Source organism: Panthera uncia, assembly GCF_023721935.1.
Source record: "Panthera uncia isolate 11264 chromosome B2 unlocalized genomic scaffold, Puncia_PCG_1.0 HiC_scaffold_24, whole genome shotgun sequence".
NCBI classification, from domain to species: domain Eukaryota; kingdom Metazoa; phylum Chordata; class Mammalia; order Carnivora; family Felidae; genus Panthera; species Panthera uncia.
This window is the reverse complement of record NW_026057580.1, coordinates 109,918,725-109,939,013: the sequence shown is the minus strand read 5'-3', so window position 1 is coordinate 109,939,013 and position 20,289 is coordinate 109,918,725. Positions and strand designations below refer to the sequence as shown.

At 41.8% G+C, this 20,289-nt stretch overlaps 1 protein-coding gene across 1 annotated transcript in view; it reads right to left on the bottom strand.

Moving 5' to 3' along the window:
- Window positions 1-20,289, bottom strand: part of SNX9 (sorting nexin 9) — a 68,270-nt gene that overhangs the window by 7,635 nt on the left and 40,346 nt on the right. Inside the window, exons 9-14 of the mRNA XM_049653124.1 lie at window positions 16,367-16,497; window positions 11,585-11,688; window positions 9,628-9,731; window positions 5,881-5,958; window positions 1,606-1,682; window positions 205-294 (exon numbers count right to left, since the gene is read on the bottom strand). Coding sequence (XP_049509081.1) covers window positions 205-294; window positions 1,606-1,682; window positions 5,881-5,958; window positions 9,628-9,731; window positions 11,585-11,688; window positions 16,367-16,497 — 584 coding nt within the window. The remainder of the gene's footprint in view (window positions 1-204; window positions 295-1,605; window positions 1,683-5,880; window positions 5,959-9,627; window positions 9,732-11,584; window positions 11,689-16,366; window positions 16,498-20,289) is intronic.

The following is a 20,289-nucleotide window of genomic DNA, read 5'->3' as shown; positions in this document are numbered from 1 at the left end:
TATTTTTTATAGAATCCAAAAAACTAGAAACTCCCCATGATCTAAACGTGTTACGGGGACCTCACTATTTAAACAGACCGAGCAGTTTCCAGCTTATTTCGGAAAGCCCCTCCTGACTCAGGGCTGTGCTGACAGACGGGGACCGCGCAGGTGGCCGTGAGTGGCAGCCAGATTCACCCGTGTCATCTTCTGCAATCAAATTACCTTATGGGCGCCAATAATATCAGGGAAGCAGCCAAGGAAACCTTTATATTCATGATTGCATTCCATGAGGAAATGGAGATCCTTCTTTGGCTGTAACAAGACACAGATTTGGTTATTACTGGCAGAGAAATCCAGGCAACGGAGGACAAGAAAAGAGTCATACCTGAGGGCTGTATCGGCCAAGCCCCCAGGTAGTAGTTACTATGGTCAAGGGCTATGCATTCAGCCTAGTTTTCCTGTAAGAAAACAACCCTCCAAGGCTATTACACTCTCAGTTGTAGATTGAAGAGAAAATGATAGAACATCAGATAATTTTTAGGTTGGCTGGTAAAATCAGCTACTTTGAGGTGGCTCAAAATATAACATTATGGGGGAAAAAAGCTAGTTAATACTGTCTGTTTATATATGAGCAAATAAGATGTAATCAATGTTTCAATTTTAGCAGAGAATGTAAAATATAATTAAAAATCTGGCAATCACCTTAAGTGGCAACCTAAAATTTTTCAATTTTTTTGAATTATAATTTTTAATAGTTATGTTATGCACAGTTCTAAAAATTAATCTCTTTATAACAAGCAGACGTAGTCAATGACCAACATGAATGTGCGTGCACAAGGATATATCTCAAGAACTGACCTAAAAACTTTTTTTTTTAATTTAGGGATTTGAAACAACATACATGGTTATTCCCCATTAGGGAATTTATGATCTGTTGTCTATACAAAAGAACTGAAGTTGGGCCACTGAAGACCCCAATAAAAGCCACGTGGCTGTTACAAAGACCTGCCTTTCCCAGGGGCCACAGCAGGTATGTTCTCCTCGTGAGCTGCTGACTGCTGAGATCCTTACGAGGCAGGCTCTCCCGTCACCATTTACCAGCTGAGTGAAGCAAGGCTCAGACAGACTAAGGGTCCAAACAGTGACTTGAACAGTGTTCTTGCTACAACGTTCCAACCGCCTGTTGGTGAAGGATGGATCCGAGCCATCGACACCGGAAGGTATTCCTTTAGTTTTCTTTTTATTTATTTATATAATTTATTGTCAAATTGGTTTCCATACAACACCCAGTGCTCATCCCAACAGGTGCCTTCCTTAATGCCCATCACCCACTTTCCCCTCCCCCCTCACCCCCCATCAATCCTCAGTTTGTTCTCTGTATTTAAGAGTCTCTAATGGTTTGCCTCCTTCCCTCTCTGTAACTCTCCTTTAGATCTCCTGAAGATACATTCATCAAGCACTTTTGCTTAACCAAAGAAAAACTACTACCAAATACCATTAACAAAGATACACAGGGATAGAAAAGAGAAGGATATCTATTTGCGAAGTTTGTTTTAAAATAGGTTAAATATGTGGATTCGACAGCATGAAATCTTTACTGGAATCGCATGTCTAAGTGGATACCTGTTCTGCCACAAGACCGGCAATTTCTTCGTAAGTCTTTCCTGCTTCTGTTATTGCAGCATTGAGATCCGTTTCGCCTGAAAATCATTATGCGACATCAGTGGTCATAAGTTGTATTTTCACTTCATTTATTTTAAAAATTTTATTCTAGAAAATCCTAAACGTTTCAAAACCAGAGGATAGTGTAATGAGTTGGTATCTACCCGTCACCTGGCTTCCCAATGAACAGCTCATGGCCAGTGTTTTTTCACCTGTACCATCCACTCCTTACCTCCCTCTTTCGCTGGCCATATAACAGTTCACTCATAATTTTTACCTAAAAGATAAGGACTCTTCAAAAAGCAAGGACGATACCAACACCACACTGCAGAAAAGACAAACTGTTCCTGACATAAATTATCCAGGCGGTGTGCAGCTCCCTGATGTCCGAAATCAAGGTGGCTGCTTTCAGGAAGCAAAGAACATCCAGGTGGCCGAGAGCCTAAGTGTTTCTTCTGTCTATAGGCTCTTTCTCCTCCCTCCTTTTTGTTTTCTTGCAAATTTCTTTTTCGGGTGTTGAAGAAACCGGGTACTTGTCTTGCTACCTACAGGCTGGGTTCTGCTGACTGTCTCTGTGGGGATAACACAGTCCTCGGTTCCCTGTACAGTCTCGGTCTTTTATTTGAGGAAAGGTTTGTAAACTGTTGCTTTTCCGCTTCGATTACTCTTTCTCGATCTGAAGCACTTCTATAAAAAGGAACCTTCCTTTATCAGCTATCTGCTTACCGTGAGGTACTGGACGAGAAAAAGCACATTAAATGCTTCCTTCTCTTTACCATTTTCAGAATAATGAGTTGATTCCCTAACCAGTCCCCTAAAGGTAACGGAGATCAACTTTTTAAAAAAGCACTGAAATCTGGATTTAAACGTACTCGATAAGCTTCACTTCACAGAAAGTATTACTTGCACTAATGCTCAAATTTTCTCTTTACAGGCCAGCGGAAGGCTCTTCAAACTGGCATCTGAGTTCTTTGTGCTGGGAGCTCTGGTTCATGTGGGTGGAGCGCAGTGTTCAGAAATCCCCCTGTGGGTGGCGCTAGAGGCGCTTCTCACTCCTGGATTGGATATTTCGGGGCCTTTTCAACGTGCAGCGTGAAGCAAGCTGCATTTTTTTAAAAACAGGGAAATCGTAATGAACTCATATTGACATTTCCAATTCAAATTTAGGACTACAGGATTTTTCATAATGGGTTTTAAAACTTTTGATCTTTATGTTTCTCTCTTTTAAAACTTGGTTCCTGACAACAGTAAAAGAATTACGTATTTGCTTTCCCCCACAGTACGTAAAATAGTTTTAGAGGCTTTAGAAAAACAATACCAACATTTTATGCTAACTACATGATTACTGAAAAACGAGATTTTTGAAGTCTTTTTTGGCTTTAAGACACCTGCTACTAGGCACGTATAATCAAAATTCGTTGTTTTAAGGTGATCTGAAGTAATTCTCTACATGGTTATGCCCTCCTCTTGATGCATCCAATGATTCAGTTTGCTTTTGCTTTTTAGGAATTTTTTTTTTGCATTTTCATTTAAATTTGTTTTCTAATAATAAAAGTAAAACAACAAATATAAAAATAAATGTAAAACATTCACATCGTTCCAAAGTCGAATCTACGAAACAAGATAAAGCTAGAGGTCTAGAGGTCTAGCTTCTGTACCCGTTCCTCTTCTCCCCCAAAGATAACCATTTAAATATTTTTATCAGTTGTTTTTCCATGATAATCCATAAGGATATGAAGCGCCTCATAGATCTGTGCAAAGGCCATGCTAACGGTCTCTGTGTTGTTCCAGTAATTAGTTCATGTATTCTTAAAGGGAGTGTGGAAAGTTATAGTTAACATAATCCAAGATGTTCTCAGGAACTGGAATCATCTGAATTACTTCAAGATCAAAGAGTGCAGCGCTGCCCCAAGAAGCCAGCACGTGTGGGCAAAGGAACACGTGATGAGACACAGAACTCAACTCTGCTGACCTTCATTTGCCTTGAAAGGTCAGAGGCCAGTCTTGAAAAGTTCTTTAAAAACAAGATCTTTAGTAAGGTGAATGATATTCAACACAAAGCGTATTACATTGAGTACTTTTAATAGTTGGCAAAGTGCCACTTGCAACCGGAGTATTTGATAATGCACTGAGGATAGTGTTAAGCACAGAAACATGGAGAAAGCAAACAGTGCTTCTCTGAGTGTGGTTTGTGGTTCGGAAGGGAATACACAGGTGGGCGCCGTGGAGGAGGTCATCTCTTACTGTCTCCTCCCCTCTAGGATGTCCTGATATTGTCGGGGCCTCACTCTACTGCCCCCCCTGCAGCCCTCTCTATCCCTCCTTTCTTCTAGGTCGCTTCAGGCTGAAATTACAGAAGACAAAACGCTGGAGAGAAGCTGGTCATTTTGAAGGTACACAGACTCCACTAAAATGTACATACAGAACGAGAAATATATGGGAAGATTTTATAAAGTTACCAAAGAAGATCTTTAGGAACCATTTCTCAGATTACCGAATGTCTTCTGTTTCCCCCTTTTCAAGACTTTTGGTTCAAATTATCTGCACCCTCTATAAATATCACATTTAGTGAAGAGGAGTGATGTGTCTTTCCCAGCATCGACCAGGAGAACCAGTGAGTGAACTGCTGTTTACACATTCTGTGATCTAGCTCTGAATGATTTTTAAGTTTTATACGTGACTTCAAGGGACGAAAGACCTCAAATATGGGTCCACGTGTGATACAAACTTGGAAGCTATTGGAAGGATCATCGTTGGGCTTAAAAATCTAATCTTGGAGCGGTTCCATTCTAGCTTGGATGGGGACACCTATAAGACTGCTGCTCTCAACGTAATAATATCACATAAACTCAAAAGCCACACTTTCCCTTCGAGTCACTGAAGCACTGTAGGAATGAAGAAATCCAAATGAACTAAAATCAGAAAGGGCTGAGCCTGCCACGCGGGTGGAAGAGGGAGCCCTCCACAGGCAGAGGAGCCCCGGGGGGACGGGAGGCGCTGCATGTGCGCTGTGAGGGACTAGAGCCTGGGGAGCCCCAAGTGCAGGGCCAGTTCCCCCACACGGGTTGTGTGCAGGAAGAGGTGACGGAGGGAAGTGAGGGCGGGGCCGGAAGACACCCAGCTCTCAGGTGAGGCTTAAGGAAGGCGCAGACTCGGGTGAGCTCTGACATGTGAGCGCACGGTCGGGGTCCAGCGACTTCAGAACAAAAGCTCTCATCCCATCAACGCACTACAGAACCACAAAGATGAGCGTGCTCTCAGGGTCTTGCCGGCACCCAAGCAGTGGATGTGGTCCTAGACTTGGCCTCTGCATCAACCCCGTGGCACCCTGGCCAGAAGCTTATCTTTCCAGGCCTACGTTCCTCATCTTGAAAGAGGGGGCCCGATTAACTAATCTTCAATGCTCCCATCAATCTGAAAGTTGGGATTATAAGACACAATTCAGCCAGGCCAAAAAGAAATATTCATACACAGCAGCCCCCATACATTTTGGTGAGAGACTAATTTCTCGTCCCTGAAGATACTCAGACACTGACATCCAAAGACCTATCTTCCCTAGGAATTGGGATACACAACTCGGCTGAAGTACCAATTCTATCATTTCTGTAAGTGATGGGACACACTCAGATTTAAGAACTGCCACTCACCTGACAGATACCTGGACTCCCTACCTGCTCCACAGGGCAAACTAAGCAAAAGCAAACCAAATAAGGGGAAATAGGTTGCTTGTTCTCGCAAGTGTGGGCAATGTAAACGTACAATGAATTCGAAAAACCACAGGTAAGATCTACAACGTGGGACAAGTTGAAAATAATTCTAAGCTGCGGAGAGACAGAAAGCAACGTGAATTTGTTACTTAGTCAAATTTTCCCTCCAAACCGCGTTGGTGAATTCTGGCCTTTGTAACAGGAAGACTGGACTTCTGAGTTTGGCGGGGAGATGAGAGCCAGGGCGGAGGCTGACGTATCACAGCTGCCCGTTCGAGCGCAAGAGCTGTGCCTGAGCACAAAGAAAGGTGCAGAAGGCCAGCAAGAAAATACATAGTGTAACAACCCTCCACTCTTCTCAGAAGCAATGAAGTGAGGTTGCAGGAGTCCTGAGTGGAGCAGCCCAGCCAATTTAAGTGTCGGTGACAAGGGCCCTTCACTGCGGAGCCTCTGTCTGCCTACAAGAGGCTGGAGGGGTGGCTGGTCTGCGAGACACTTATGGCCCCAAGACAGATAGACACAGACGTACCTTGATAACCGCTGGAACTAAACACTGTTGCTAAGCTCTGCAGAGCCTTTCCTATCTTCTGATACTCCTTGGGTAATGCTGGAAGAGAAAAAGGAGTGCACGGTTAACCAGTCCTCTGAGCAAACTGAAATGGGCTTTGACTATTTCCTAAGAGTGATTACTTTTATCATAAAAGAAATTTGAAATGATTCAAAATAGTCTATATTCTTTAATAAAATTGTTTTGAACAAAGGATTTTTTAAAAATAAAATTCATTATTCACGGATGGTTCAGTAAATGGCGGATGCTATTATTATTAACCACCGTCACCACCGCCCGCATCCTTCGGAGCGACTGGGAGCTCATTTGGAAGATGTCTGGCTGACAGAGAGGACTTTCATGTACACCACCCGATCACCACAACAACCCATCTACCGGGTGGAGACTCCACATCTTGGTTTTGTGGGTTAGAAAAATAAGGCTCAGATAAAGTGAATGGACTTGCCCAGGGTCACATGGCCGACAAATGGTGGGTTTGGCACGTGTGATTCCAAATACATTGCTTTCCTCACTGTTATGTATGTATGAACGATTATTTGCATAAATAAGTAAGTAAGTAAATAAATAAATAGATAGATAACTGAAAGCAGCAACGTGTGGAGAAAAATATGGCAGAAGGACTCAGGACCAGGGAGGGGGGGTTTTAGCTTGCTCATCTGTATAACATGATTAATGAAATGATCTCTGAGGTCCTTCTAGTGCTAACATTCTAGAATTCTACAGTCACTCTGGAAAACTCTGAGCAGAGTCTATCTTAGGCTATTTTCTCTGCATCTGTAAGTAATCCCTTTCAACACACCAAGTGCTTTTCAAAAGAAAGCCTTACTTGCATTTGAAGGCTTAGTGCAGGGTCTATCTTAAGGAAGATTCAAATGTTTCTTTAAAAACATCTAGTCCAGAGAAATCTGAAATATGGTCTATAAGCCGCAATAATCAGGAGACATGAATTCAAACCATATTGGCTTAATTTTAATAAACTGTTTACCTTTTCGTAACTCAGTTTTTGCCTCTATACGTGGGGTTAAAGACACCTGCTTTACCATACCAAGCATGTGCTACATTTCTCACTTTACAAATCAGTTATTTTAAGACACTCTTTTGAGAGAAAAGAAGAAAGAAGATATGCTTAAATTAAATCCCAAATCAAGTGCTTCAACTCTCCCTCCCCCCGCCCCCCACCAAAAAGGGCACCCTTACACCAATATCCTCTATTTCATAAATCTGGCCTTATGGCTCATATGGAACCTGAACTTGACTAGATATTAGACATAAGGGATTTAACTCTTTAAAAGAAATCATAAACCCAGATTTTTGTGATATCCTTAAAATTTTGATTGGAGGATTTGCACTTGAAATATTTCTAAAAAACAGGGAGCATCTTTCAAAGAATCTACGATTTAAATGATTTATTATCATGGCCTCAAAAGAGCTTACAGCTAAAATTAATTATTTTAAAATGAAATCACTGTTTGAGTGAATGTCACTCCCCCTTCCGTGCTGAGTTAGTTCCCTGTGACCCAAGGCCTGAGCGGGTTTTCTTTTCTAGTGCTGCATTTGTATACATTGCCGTGTGAGGCTTACTTCTATATTTAGGGTACAGCATCATATGTCTTTGCCATGACAAAGGAGCAACTGTTACCACTCCCAGCGTCTGCCCCCCGGGCACGAACAGCTGGCACACAAGTGGTTTTGTTGATATAAAGTATTATGTGAGTGGCAGAGGGCCATTCGGTATAAACAGGGCCTTTTTTTCCTGTAAAGGGCCAGACGGTAAATATTCCAGGCTCTGTGGGGCCACAGGTTTCTGTCGAAGGTACTTGACTCTGTCACTGTAATGGGAAAGGAGCCACGGACAGTACATATATAAGCGGGCATGGCCGTGTTCCACTTTTACAAAAATAGGCCCCAGGCCAGATTTGGCCCGCTGGCCACAGTTTGCCAATTCCTGATGTAATAAGGGCTTGGACTGAATAGATCTTAACACCGCTATGAACTTTGCTGTGCTAGGGTCTGGATTTAATAGATCTTAATATTGCTATTAACTCTGCTGTGGTATCTTAATAATTCATTCACAAGTTACCCCACATTCAGTTTCTTATTCATTAAAATTAGTTTTTGACTTCCAATTTTATTCTTTTCCCCTCATTTAAAAGAAAAATACCACCTGCTAAAAAACTTTACAAAATGGATAATTAAGCTCCTTCCTATGCTGAGTACCACAGTTTAAAAGTGAGTATTATTTTTGTAATTCAAAGTAGAAGCCATTTTATTAAAACACACAATCAACCGCCCACCCCACCCGCACCCAAACCCTGAATACAACCAGTATTCTTATAGGGTGTATGAGCTGAAAGCCAGAAGATTCTTAGATACTGGCCTCATGGTTGACCTACTAGCCTTAGTACTAGGTTAGGTGACTTAGGACTCACGGCACCTCTTTCTCCAGAGATCATCACAAGCGACCATGATGAGAGCTCAGCTCTCTCTCTCTGGGGCTCTGGAGGCCTTGTGGCAATAAGGGCGGGATGGACGCAAAGAGGAGGAAGCTCCCGAGAGTCTATGGCCATGGACAGCCACATGAGCACTTCTGCAGCGGTGACCGGGTCTGTGAAGCCTGCTGGGCCTTAGAGGTGGGAGGGCAGCCGCGGGGTGTTGACCCCACAGCCGACGCTTGAGTGCTTCTAGCCTGGGCTATGTGACAAGAGCTGCAAGGACTTGACTGCAAGACAACAAAGGTTCAGCAGGGTGACAGTTCAGAAACCAAGGCCGTGTGGGGAGGGGGCCGGGGGAGGTACGAAGTCTTCAAGAAAGTGGAAGTGCAGGCAGACGGCAGTGGCTGGCGGAGCTCCTGCCCTCACCCTGCTCCTCGTCTGACCCAGCATCCTGCTTTCTCTTAAATATTAGGTCTGCAGCCACATACAGGTGGTCCCTGACTTAACAATATTTTGACTTTATGATGGTGTCAAAGTGGTATGCGTTCAACAGAAACCGTACTTGGAATTCTGAATTTGGATCTTGTCCTGGGCCGGGGACACATGGGAGGATCCTGTCTGTGATGCTGGGCAGCCGGCGACCACGGGGATAAACAGCGGGCACAGGGCACGCATTCTGCACCCGTGCAGCCATTCTGTCACTTTGAGTCCGGTATGAGACGTTCAACCGTCTCGGTCCTGTGTGAGACGTCTCTGCCCAGCTGCAGGCTGATGCAAGCGTCCCGAGCCGGGGGGGGCCAGGCTAAGCTGTGAAGTTCGGGAGGGTAAGTGTATTGAATGTATTTTCACCTTAGGGTGTTTTCCACTCAGGATGGGCTTTTTGGGATGGAACCCCGTTGTAAATTGAAGAACTTTCTATAAACAAATCTTACCAAATGGATAAACATTACAACGTAAAATCATGACATTAAAAACAACAAGCATTCTCTAAACACGAGAAAGGATTCATTATTCACAGATTATACACCCCAAATAACTAGACACAGTTAAGGGGACACATTTTTGTGAGAGTTCTTGAACTGGATTTGTCGGAGTCCGTTTTCCGTCATCTGATTAGGGCTGACCAGTGAGGGTCCCCAGAGAGCCATGGGTGTGACATTACTGCATGACGTGCATTTCTGTTTGAGGGGACGGTTCCGCAGTGTGGTAAAGGTCACAAAACGGGGCCTGCACTGCCACCTACAAACCCAGAAGTGGCCGCGAGGACGGCACTTACGTCCTGTGCACCGTTTCCAGTGCTCCTGGCCCACGGTCAGTAGCTCCTTCACACCATCATCCATGGCTTTGGTGAATTTACCGACGGCATCACACTTCTGTTCTCTGTGGGGCGAAACACAAGACGGCATGTCCTTGACTTTGCCACCACATGGTCAGTGTGAGGTGCAAGACGAGAAAAATCAACACGGTCAGGGAGACTTGCACCAAACATAACCACGGGCAGTGGTTTTCTGGCACTGTAGCAACGCCCTTTACTCAGGCTTGAAGGGGCACTTGGGCGGCTCAGTCGGGTAAGTGTCCAATTTCAGCTCAGGTTTCAGCTCGCTTTCAGCTCAGGTCATGATCTCGTGGCTTGTGGGACCGAGCTCTGCATCAGGCTTTGCACTGACAGCACAGAGCCTACTTGGGATTCTCTCTCTCTCTCTCTCTCTCTCTGACCCACCCCCACTTGTACTGTCTCTCTCTCTCAGAATAAACAAACTTAAAAAAAATTACCTAAAAATCTGCCATTTAAATTTTAACTCTGCTTCTGTTCCCCCTCAATTCCCTGTGAATTTTAACTAAAATCATTCTAAAGGAAATGAAATCATGGTTTCGTGAATATCTTATTTGGTGGAGGTACCATCGGGTAGTTTATTCATTCATTCCAATAAGTACTTCAATGAATCGGAGAAAGTGACCTGGATACACAACCATCTGAGTGATACTGAATAACTCAGTTCTTTGAAGATATAAAAAATGCCAACCTGAAAAAATCATCCCAACATAATGCTAAATGAAAAAAAAAAAAAAAGCTTATAAAACAGAATGCATAGTGTGAGGTCTTTTTTTGCTTAAACAATTTTTCTCTTAGATACATATGCACAGAGGAGATTTTGGAAGACCTAGGTCAACACATATTAACATTGATTTTTCTCTCTGGGCAGTTGTAACATTGTTTTTTTTTTTTTCCCTTGTCTACACATTTGGTAACACATAAGCAAGAATTTTATAATAAGAAAAAAAACTTCTTAAAAAAAGCCCAAGATTTCTAGTTAGTTTTTAAATAGAAAAGGAACTACTCCAGATTTTTGGCCAAGCCTTCATTTAAAAAAAAAAAAAATTACATAATTAGAAACAACAGATGAAAAAATAGCACAAAACTGCAGGTTAGAGATTTACTTCCTCTGAGGCAATGTTCAGAGATTTCTGCCTTGTTGAATATCACGTAGGCATGCGCTGGTTCTGTGCCACTTTGTTTTATCATGCTTTATTATTATTTTTTTTAATCAGACCTATTTTTTATTTTTATTCATTTTTAATACAATTTATTGTCAAATTGGCTTCCATACAACACCCAGTGCTCATCCCAACAGGTGCCCTCCTCAATGCCCACCACCTGCTTTCCCCTCTCCCGCCATCCACCCTCAGTTTGTTCTCTGTATTTAAGAGTCTCTTATGGTTTGCCTCCCTCCCTCTCTGGAACTCTTTTTTTTCCCCTTCCCTTCTCCCATGGTCTTCTGTTAGGTTTCTCAAGATCTACATATGAATGAAAACATGGTATCTGTCTTTCTCTGACTTATTTCACTGAGCATAATACCCTCCAGTTCCATCCAAGTTGCTGCAAATGTCAGGATTTCATTCTTTCTCATTGCCAAGTACTATTCCATTGTATATATAAACCACATCTTCTTTATCCATTCGTCAGTGGGTGGACATTTAGGCTCTTTCCATAATGTGGCTATTGTTGAAATTATCATGCTTTATTAGAGGTAACTAGAAACCACCATGTCCATTATGAAATCATGGACTTCAAGGTAAAAAGGAAGCAGACTTTAATCTGATGCTACAGCTAGAAAGACAACGCTTCCCTGCACAAGTGATGTGCTCCCCATCATCCAACCACAGCCTCCCCGGCCTGCGAGCACAGGAGGTGGACACAGGTTTGGGAGGAAGGAAAGGCTGATCTCTCTTACATTTCTAGTAAGTCCAAGTCAGGGGCCTCTGGTTCCATGGTGGAAAAGATCATAACTCCTACCAGCTCGTCTTTCTCAGCCTTCCTCTTCCCAGTTTTCCATTCCTGCAAATAAGAACATTATAATATTACCGTGGACAGCACAGTCTTTCAAAACTCCCTAATGCGATTGGCTCACTGACTATCTTTCTAATTGTCGACAGCAGCTCCCATGCCATCGCCCTCTCCACCGAGGGAGTGCGCACACCCCAGATGTAATCTCTGTACACGAAACACGTGCCAATGCGCAGAACGGTCCCTGTGAGCCCAAGTCCCTTCAGAGCGAGGGGACTCAATCCCTATCCTTTCCCAACGCACAGCAATATAACAGTGAACATGAACACACCCTATATTCCTGACCAAGTACCTCAAAGTTTTAGGTTAAATGTTTTCTTAAAAAAGGTAAAAGCTTTTCTAAAATATAAGATAGGAACCAATATTATGAGCTATTTAAAAAAAAAATTTTTTTTTGTAAGATAGATCTATAAAGATCTATCTACACACACACACACACACACACACACACACACACACACACAGAAAAGCGCCTAAAGCCATAATATACAGTGTGACCAATTCTCACAAAGTGTAAGATAATAGCTGTGTAACCTACCCCAAGGCCAAGAGAAACAAGATGGCATTCCAGAAGGCCCCTCATGTCCCTTCCCAGTCCTGACCCCTGCCCTCCCCCACAAAGGTAACCACTATCCTCTTTTAGAGTTACCAGTTCCTCACTTTTCTTTCAAGTTATCCCCTCTAGACACAAGTCCCTCATGGGTAGGTTGGCTGGGTTTCCGAGCTGGTGAAGACCACCCTACCCTGTATTCTCTGTGTCTGGCTTTTTTGGCTCAACCTGTGCTTAGGAGCTACAGCCACACTGTTGGTGGAGCCACAGGTCATTGGTTCCATTCTTGCCTGAACACTCCCCAGTTTGTTCATCCTACTATGGGTGGCCACCGGAGGCCCTGCGGGCAGGGGGGCGGCGGTTGAGCAAGATGTCATGTACATGTGCCCCGATGCGGGCAGAAAATGTTCGCCCTAGTAGGTAACTCTGGGTGACTTTCCCAACTGGTTTCACCCATTTGCACACCCACCAGCAGGTGTGACTGAGCTCACTAAGACGCTAGGTTTAGTTCAGCCATTTCTGGTTAGTGGGTAGTACTGTTCTCGGTACTTCTGATTTGCATTTCGGTGATGACTAATGAGATTAAGTACTTTCCCATACATTCGTTGGTGATTGAGATACTGTCTTTTGTGAAGTACGTTACCAAGTCAACCCTACAACTGGGCTGATTATCTTTCTTACGGATTTGTATGTGTTTTCCTATATTCTAAAAGGCAGCCCTTTAGTTGGTTCTAAATGTTCATATCTTTAGCTTGTTTTTCACTTTTAAAGGCTTCTTTTGATACACAGCTGTTCTTAATTTTAATGCAGTCTAATTTATCAACCTCTTCCTGTGTGATTAGTCATTTTTGTGTCATATTTCAGAAATCCATCCGTCCACTAGGGGTATGAAGATATTCCCCTATGTTACCTTCTAGAAGCTTTATGTGTTGCCTTTCACATTAGACTTGCAAACCACCTGGAAATGATTTTTTTCAAAACTTTATACAATGGAAACTTCCAAATACATATAAAAGTACACAGAAAAGTCTAATAGTTCCCCTCTCAGACTCAGCTGCAAAACAAATATCAACATTTGCCAATCTTGTTTTTTCTATTCTCCTCCATTCTGCATTTTTTTCCTTGATTTTACTGGAAGTCCCAGATATGGTATCATTTCACCTATAAATACCTTTTTTTTTTTTTAAATGTTTATTTATTTTTGAGAGAGAGACACACACACAGAAGCAGAAGCAGACTCTGGGCTCTGAGCTGTCAACACAGAGCCTGATGCAGGGCTTGAATCCATGAACTTTGAGACCATGACCTGAGCCGCAGTTGGATGCTTAACCAACTAAGCCACCCAGGTGCCCCTCACCTATAAATACCTTATATAGAGAAGGCTATTATAGGACTTTAATACAGAAGACCACATTTTCAAAATACATAATCACAACACCAATGTCAACCCTAACAAAATCAATAGCAGACTGTTGTGCGGTAGGGACCAAGTTTCATTTTTCCCCAGTGAAGCCACCCAAGTGACCCAGCACCATTCACTGGAAAGACTGTCCTATCCCCACTGGACTTTGTACCATCTCTGCCTTACATCGCGTCCCTTCTATTCTGTTCCACTGATCTATTTGTCTGGCCTTATGCCAATACCATGCTTTTAAAGTTAGTTTAGTTTTATAACAGGTCTTAATATCCAATAAAGCCCTCTTCCTACTTCATGCTTTTTCAAGAGTACCTTGGCTAGGCTATTCTTAGTGCTCTCATTTTCCACCCGTGGCATCTTTTCTGTTCCCCAATTCCATGGAACACTTAGCTAGGTTTTCTTTTATTTCTCTCAAAAATGTTTCACAGCTTTTTTTTTTTTTTTAAGGTTTACTTACTTATTTTTTGAGAGAGAGAGAGCCAGAGAGAGAGTGAGCGAGCTGGGAAGGGGCAGAGAGAGAGAGGAGAGAGAAATCCCAAGCTGTCAGCACAGAGTCCAATGTTGGTCTCAATCTCACTAACTGTGAGATCATGAGTTAAGCCAAACCAGGAGTCAGATGCTTAACCGACTGAGTCATCCGGGCACTCCTTATAGCTTTATTTTTAATTTTATTCATTTTGAGAGAGAGAGAGAGAGAGAGAGAGAGAGCGAGCATGCAAGCAGGAGTGGGCAGAGAGAGAGGGCGAGACAGAATCCCAAGCAGGCTCTGCACTGTCAGCACAAGCTCGACATGGGGCTCAATCTCACAGTGAGATCATGACCTGAGCTGAAATCAAGTTGGATGCTTAACCAACTGAGCCACCCAGGAACCACCACATCAAAGCTTCTTATGTAGAGTTTTTTGTACATTTTCTTGTATTTATTCCTAGATATATTTTTGATGCTACTGTGATAGTTTTTTTTTTAGATTTTCATTTTGTGTTTATTGCTGGTATGCAAATATGTGTCTTGCATCCAGCTATCTTACTAACCACTTATTTCTAATAATTTCTCCTCAGGTCTTTGGGATTACCTACGTCCATCCATCTAAATGAGCTATTTCTGGCCAAAGAATCACAGCTTTCAGTGACTATCTAGTTTTACACCCTCATTTAGCAGGTGAGGAAACTGTGACCCAAAGAGATCAAATGCCGAGGCCAAGATCACAGAGGGACCCTGCAGCAGAGCCCAGACTAGAGCTCAGGTGTCCTGACTCCCAGGTTCTTTCTTCTTCCTATTATATCAAATCCTAAAGCCCCAGTGTCCAGATTTCTTTTTTTTTTTTTTAATAATAATATTCTGTATTGAACACAACCTTTAGAAGCGCTTTCTAAATCAAATCTTTGGAAAATCAGGACTTCTGTTTGAGCCTTGTGAGTACCAGCAAGGCAAGAAAGTTGGGAAGGGATTCCATGCAGTTTTCGTGTCTCCAAAGTAACAGAACTGATGGACAGAACTCCCTCAAAGAACCTAATTTCACCACTGTATGATTTCACGGCACACTGTGACTGGCATCACATCTCACCAAACAAACCAGACTTGCCCAAAGCAGGTGCAAGTCTAGACCTACAATCTTGACCAAAAATTGCTGAAGCGCCTCGGTGTTTTCTAGTTCCTGGCCTGGTTATATGCCACACACTCAAATAAGCCCGCCAATTCTAGAAATAAGCAGTAACTGAAAAATAAGGCCCAAATAATTGTACAATATTAAGTGTATGGGTAGGTCTGTAAACATACACAGAGCCTGATTATTTATACTTATTACAAATGTGTTCATGTTAACAAGGGAAAGGTACTACAAAGCAGTTTAGCAAGTAAATCTCTGCCTGAAAGTTCCAACAAAGTCTATAATATTCCGGTATTTAATTTAATAAAACACGAAAATAATTTCATGACTTTTTTTTCTAGGACTGTAATATATTTCCTATCTCCTATAAAAACTTATGCTTTTATTCTTTACATTGCTTTCTAAGATATGTCATCTTTGTTGTAAGAGAAATATGGAGAAAACATCTTTCAGAATAAAAAGGTACAATTTAGAGCAAAAGTTTATGGAGAGAGAGAACCATCTCCAAAGCAGACAATAATGAGATGTTAAACAGCCAATGGTTTCTTGACCTTCAACACAGAATACACGGCCATTGGCAGAATGACTATCTACGGGACAAAGAGAGACCAGCATTTAGTCTGGACTTGCGGCTACCGTTCTGGAAAAACGCCTTGGCTTGGAGAAGGCTGGTCCAATGTTGAATCTACTTTTTGTTTCATAACGTTATTACACTGCAAGGTCAAAATGTGATCTTAAGAAATCATTCACTCTGTTTCCCTCACTTCACACTGATAATATCCTGCATAGTTTGGGGCCTATCCTATTTTTAAAAGCATCCAGGAAAAATTTTCATTCCTCATCCTATCATATCCTTCACCTCCTGCCCAGTCTGGGCCAATCCATTCCCAGCTGATGGAAAACCATTCTGGCAAGCGGTTCTTCCACATTATCATGACTAATTTCCCATGCTTAGGATTTAGGTTTCTGTCCCCTCATTGTCTTTGGAGGAAATGAGAAATAGCGAGTCAACATAATTTTAACTTTCAGACATAAAATTGGTATGAATGTGACAATTCTCAATATGATCGATGACTGTCATAACAAAAGGTCCTACCTTTTCATCTCGGAAATTTAGAAACTGCTGGAAAACCTCACTTTCTGAGATGACTGGGTGACGACACATCCTGGTCACCCATGCCTGAAGTCTCTCCATGCGCATCTTGATAAATTCTTCTTCAAAGCGACCTGCAAGGTGGACAAGAGTGATATACACCCCTGTCTAAAGCGGATTACCGTCAGCACAAATGAAAGCCGTTTGTATCTACTGGGTCTTTGGTAGAAAGTTATTTAGTACAAGGTAAAACCATAGGGATTTTTCACTAAACTAAAAACACTAACCTAAAAACAAGCTGTTAACACAGCGGATGCTCAAAGAGCTACAGGAAAGAGATACAACAGGCTTTTTAGTTTTTAAGGATGAGATTCTGATTTAACAAATTAACAAATTTTGTAGCTGTGACAAGAAAAATCACAGCTACAAAGTACTATTTTCTTCAAGGATCCCTGAGTATTCAACAAATTTAGAAGCAAATCTTATCTAAGTATGAAAAACTTCCTCTTTCTGATAAACTAAGACTATGCCAGTCCTGTGTGGCCATATGAAGTCTGTAGGCAGAAAGGGGTGAGAAAATGGAATTTAATAAGTAATCCTTACAAAGCGTGTAAAATTTTTATATCTATAAAAATGTGTCCAAATGCAATATAACCTCGAATTTAGTATTTATGAAAAGTAGCTCAAGACTGTAGCTCTTTATTTCATTGTTTTTTAACGTACTTAAACCAAAAATAGAAAAGGCAATTTTTCCACGAATGCAGTAAAGCTACTACCCCAGAACTTATGACCATTCTAAAACATAGCCAAATGAGTGATATTTCTGTTTTAAAAGCAGAAAATCAGCTTAACAAGCCTGACATACCAAACATCAAGTGAACACTGAAAATGTTTTAAGTCTACCAAACAAAATCTCTGTTCGTTAAAAGGCTCCTGGAGATGAAAATACCAGCTACAGTTGAGTGAGGCAATCAGCTATTCCCATCCCCCCAAAACAATTATAAAGCTGGACAGAACCCAGAACCAAAAATAAGTGTTCTGGAAACCAACCAAAGGCAAACAGCCACGTGAGAAGTGTTTATACTTGCAAAACTGCTGAACTTTATGGAAATCTGTGGCGTTCTGTCTGGTGTGGGGCTGCTCTCATCTCCCCTGTGGCCCCTGTACCTCCCACCCTCTCCCTGGTTGACATGGAGGTTCTGACAGTGTAGAGCAGACTGTGAATGTGAAGGCTGGCCACTGCAGGTTCCCTGGCGAGGAAAAAGGCTCACGTGACCTGGAGCAGGGGGACGTGCTCATACTCAGTGGTGGTGGCAGTGACAATCCAGAGGCTGGGGAACAGAGAGGGCCAATGACCCCACTAGCCAAGGTTGCGTGGTCCAGCCAAGCATTTTCCGGACTGAGGTTGTGTGCAGAAACAGTGGAGACCAGATGGAATCCGAGTCAGCCACACATTCCTGGCCAATTCTGAGGCTGCACACACTTGTAAAGGAGACACAAAAGGTCCGCAAAAAAGTAAAAGCCAGGGTGGCTAACTTTCCCCTACCCAAAGATCCATCAGCAGAGGACAGAAGCCGTACTGGCTTGAGGCAGGCTTACTACTAATCTACACAGACACAAGGGTGAGCCCCAGGGAGCCAAACTTAAAAAATAAAAATAACTGAACTTTAGGGGAGAGACAATTCAGAGACTTGGCCTAAGCAAATTACTTCCCAAACAATCAAATAAACATAAAGTAGAAACAACAACCTTCAGAGATGAAAAATCAGAATTGAGAGTTGCTAAAATATATTCTCTAAAATTTCCAGTTTTTGACAAAAAATTAAGAGATATGCAGAGAAAAAGCAAGGTATAACCCATACCGACAAAAAAGTAGTCAACAGAAACCATCTCTAAGTGTCCCTGGATGTTGAATTTAGCAGACAAAGCAGCTTCCAGAAATACATTCTAAGAGCTAAAGTCATGTTTAAAAATGCAGAGAAATAGGACACGGAATCAAACAATAAAAATTCTCTAGAAAAAGAACTTACAAATAAATAGAATGAAATGTTTGGAGCTGAAAATACAGTAACTGAAATTAAAAATTCACTGTAGAGGCTCAAATGCAGATTCAAGATGGCGGAAGAAGGAATCAGTGAATCTGAAGATAGTGGTTTATATACACAATGGAATACTGCTTGGCAATGAGAAAGAATGAAATATGGCCTTTTGTAGCAACGTGGATGGAACTGGAGAGTGTTATGCTAAGTGAAATATGTCATACAGAGAAAGACAGACACCATATGTTTTCACTCTTATGTGGATCCTGAGAAACTTAACAGAAGACCATGGGGGAGGGGAAGGAAAAAAAAAAGTTAGAGAGGGAGGGAGCCAAACCATAAGAGACTCTTAAAAACTGAGAATAAACTGAGGGTTGATGGGGGAGTGGGAGGGAGGGGGGCTGTGGGTGATGGGCACTGAGGAGGGCACCTGTTGGATGAGCCCTGGGTATTGTATGGAAACCGATTTGACAGTAAATTTCATATTAAAAAAAAAAAACATTTATAAGAAGTAAAAAAAAAAAAGTTATCTAATCTGAAGAACAGAGGGAAAAAAATGGCTGAACCATGCTTCAGAAAACAAAACACGTGAACATACTTGCAGTGGGAGTCCACAAAGGAGAAGAAGTAAAAAAAATATGTGAAGAAATAAAAGGGCAAAGTTTCCCAAATTTGATGGAAAATTTTAATCTGCATTTCCAAGAAGCTCAACAAACCTGGATAGGATAAATAGGAGTATGAATCCACACCAAGATACAGCAGAATCAAACTGTCGAAAGACAGAAACAAACCCTGACAGCAGCAAGTGAAAAATGACTCATTTTGTATAATGGAATGTGCTCTTGTGTGTGTGTGTGTGTGTGTGTGTGTGTGTGTAATCAAAAGAACTGACTGATTTGTCATCTGACACAAAGGAGGTCAGAAGCAACGGAAAGACATATTCATCATGCTGAAGGAAAACAGTCAGCTGTGAATTCTATAACCAGCACACTTATCCTTCAAAAATAAAGGCAAAATGAAGACATTCTCAGATGAACAAAGATGAGAGAATTAACTGATAGCAGAGCTGTATTAAAGAAATACTAGAAGAAGCCCTTCAGGTTAAAAAAAAATACTATGTCAGGCTAAAAGGAAATTACCTAAATTCATAGGGAGAAATGAAGAGCACCAGGAATATGTGGGCTAACATAAAATATGTATTCTTTTCTAATTTCTTCTCTTCTTTAGAAGACATAAGATTGTAGAAAGCAATAATTATCATACCATATTGCTGGATTTATGATATATATGATGACAGAAGCATAAAAAGAGGGAATCAGAGCTATAATGGAGAAGAGTTTCTATCAATTTTATTAGAATTGAGTATTAATCTGAAGTGCATTGTAACATTACAAAAAAGATGTACACAGGGGCACCTGGGTGGCTCAGTCAGTTGAGCGCCCGACTTCGGCTCAGGTCATGATCTCATGGTTCATCTCATGAGCATCTCACGAGCTCCGTGTTGGGCTGTGTGCTGACAGCTCAGAGCCTGGAGCCTGCTTAGGATTCTGGGTCTCCCTCTCTTTCTGCCCCTCCCCCACTCGCACTCTGTCTCTTTCTCTCAAAACTAAACATTAAAAAAAAGTTAAAAAAAAAAAAAAGATGCACGTAGTATCCTCCGAGGTAACCACTAAGAAAATAATTTTTAAAATTTAGTGGAAAAGTGAGAGAAATTAAAACAGCATATTGGAAAATATTTAACGCAAAAGAAAGGCACTAAAGGAGGAACAAGACACATGGAAGACAAATATCAAAATGGCAAACGTAAATCTAACTGGGTCAATAATTATTCAATATAAACGGTCTAAAAACTCTAATCAAAACGCAGAGGTCGTGAGACTTGATAAA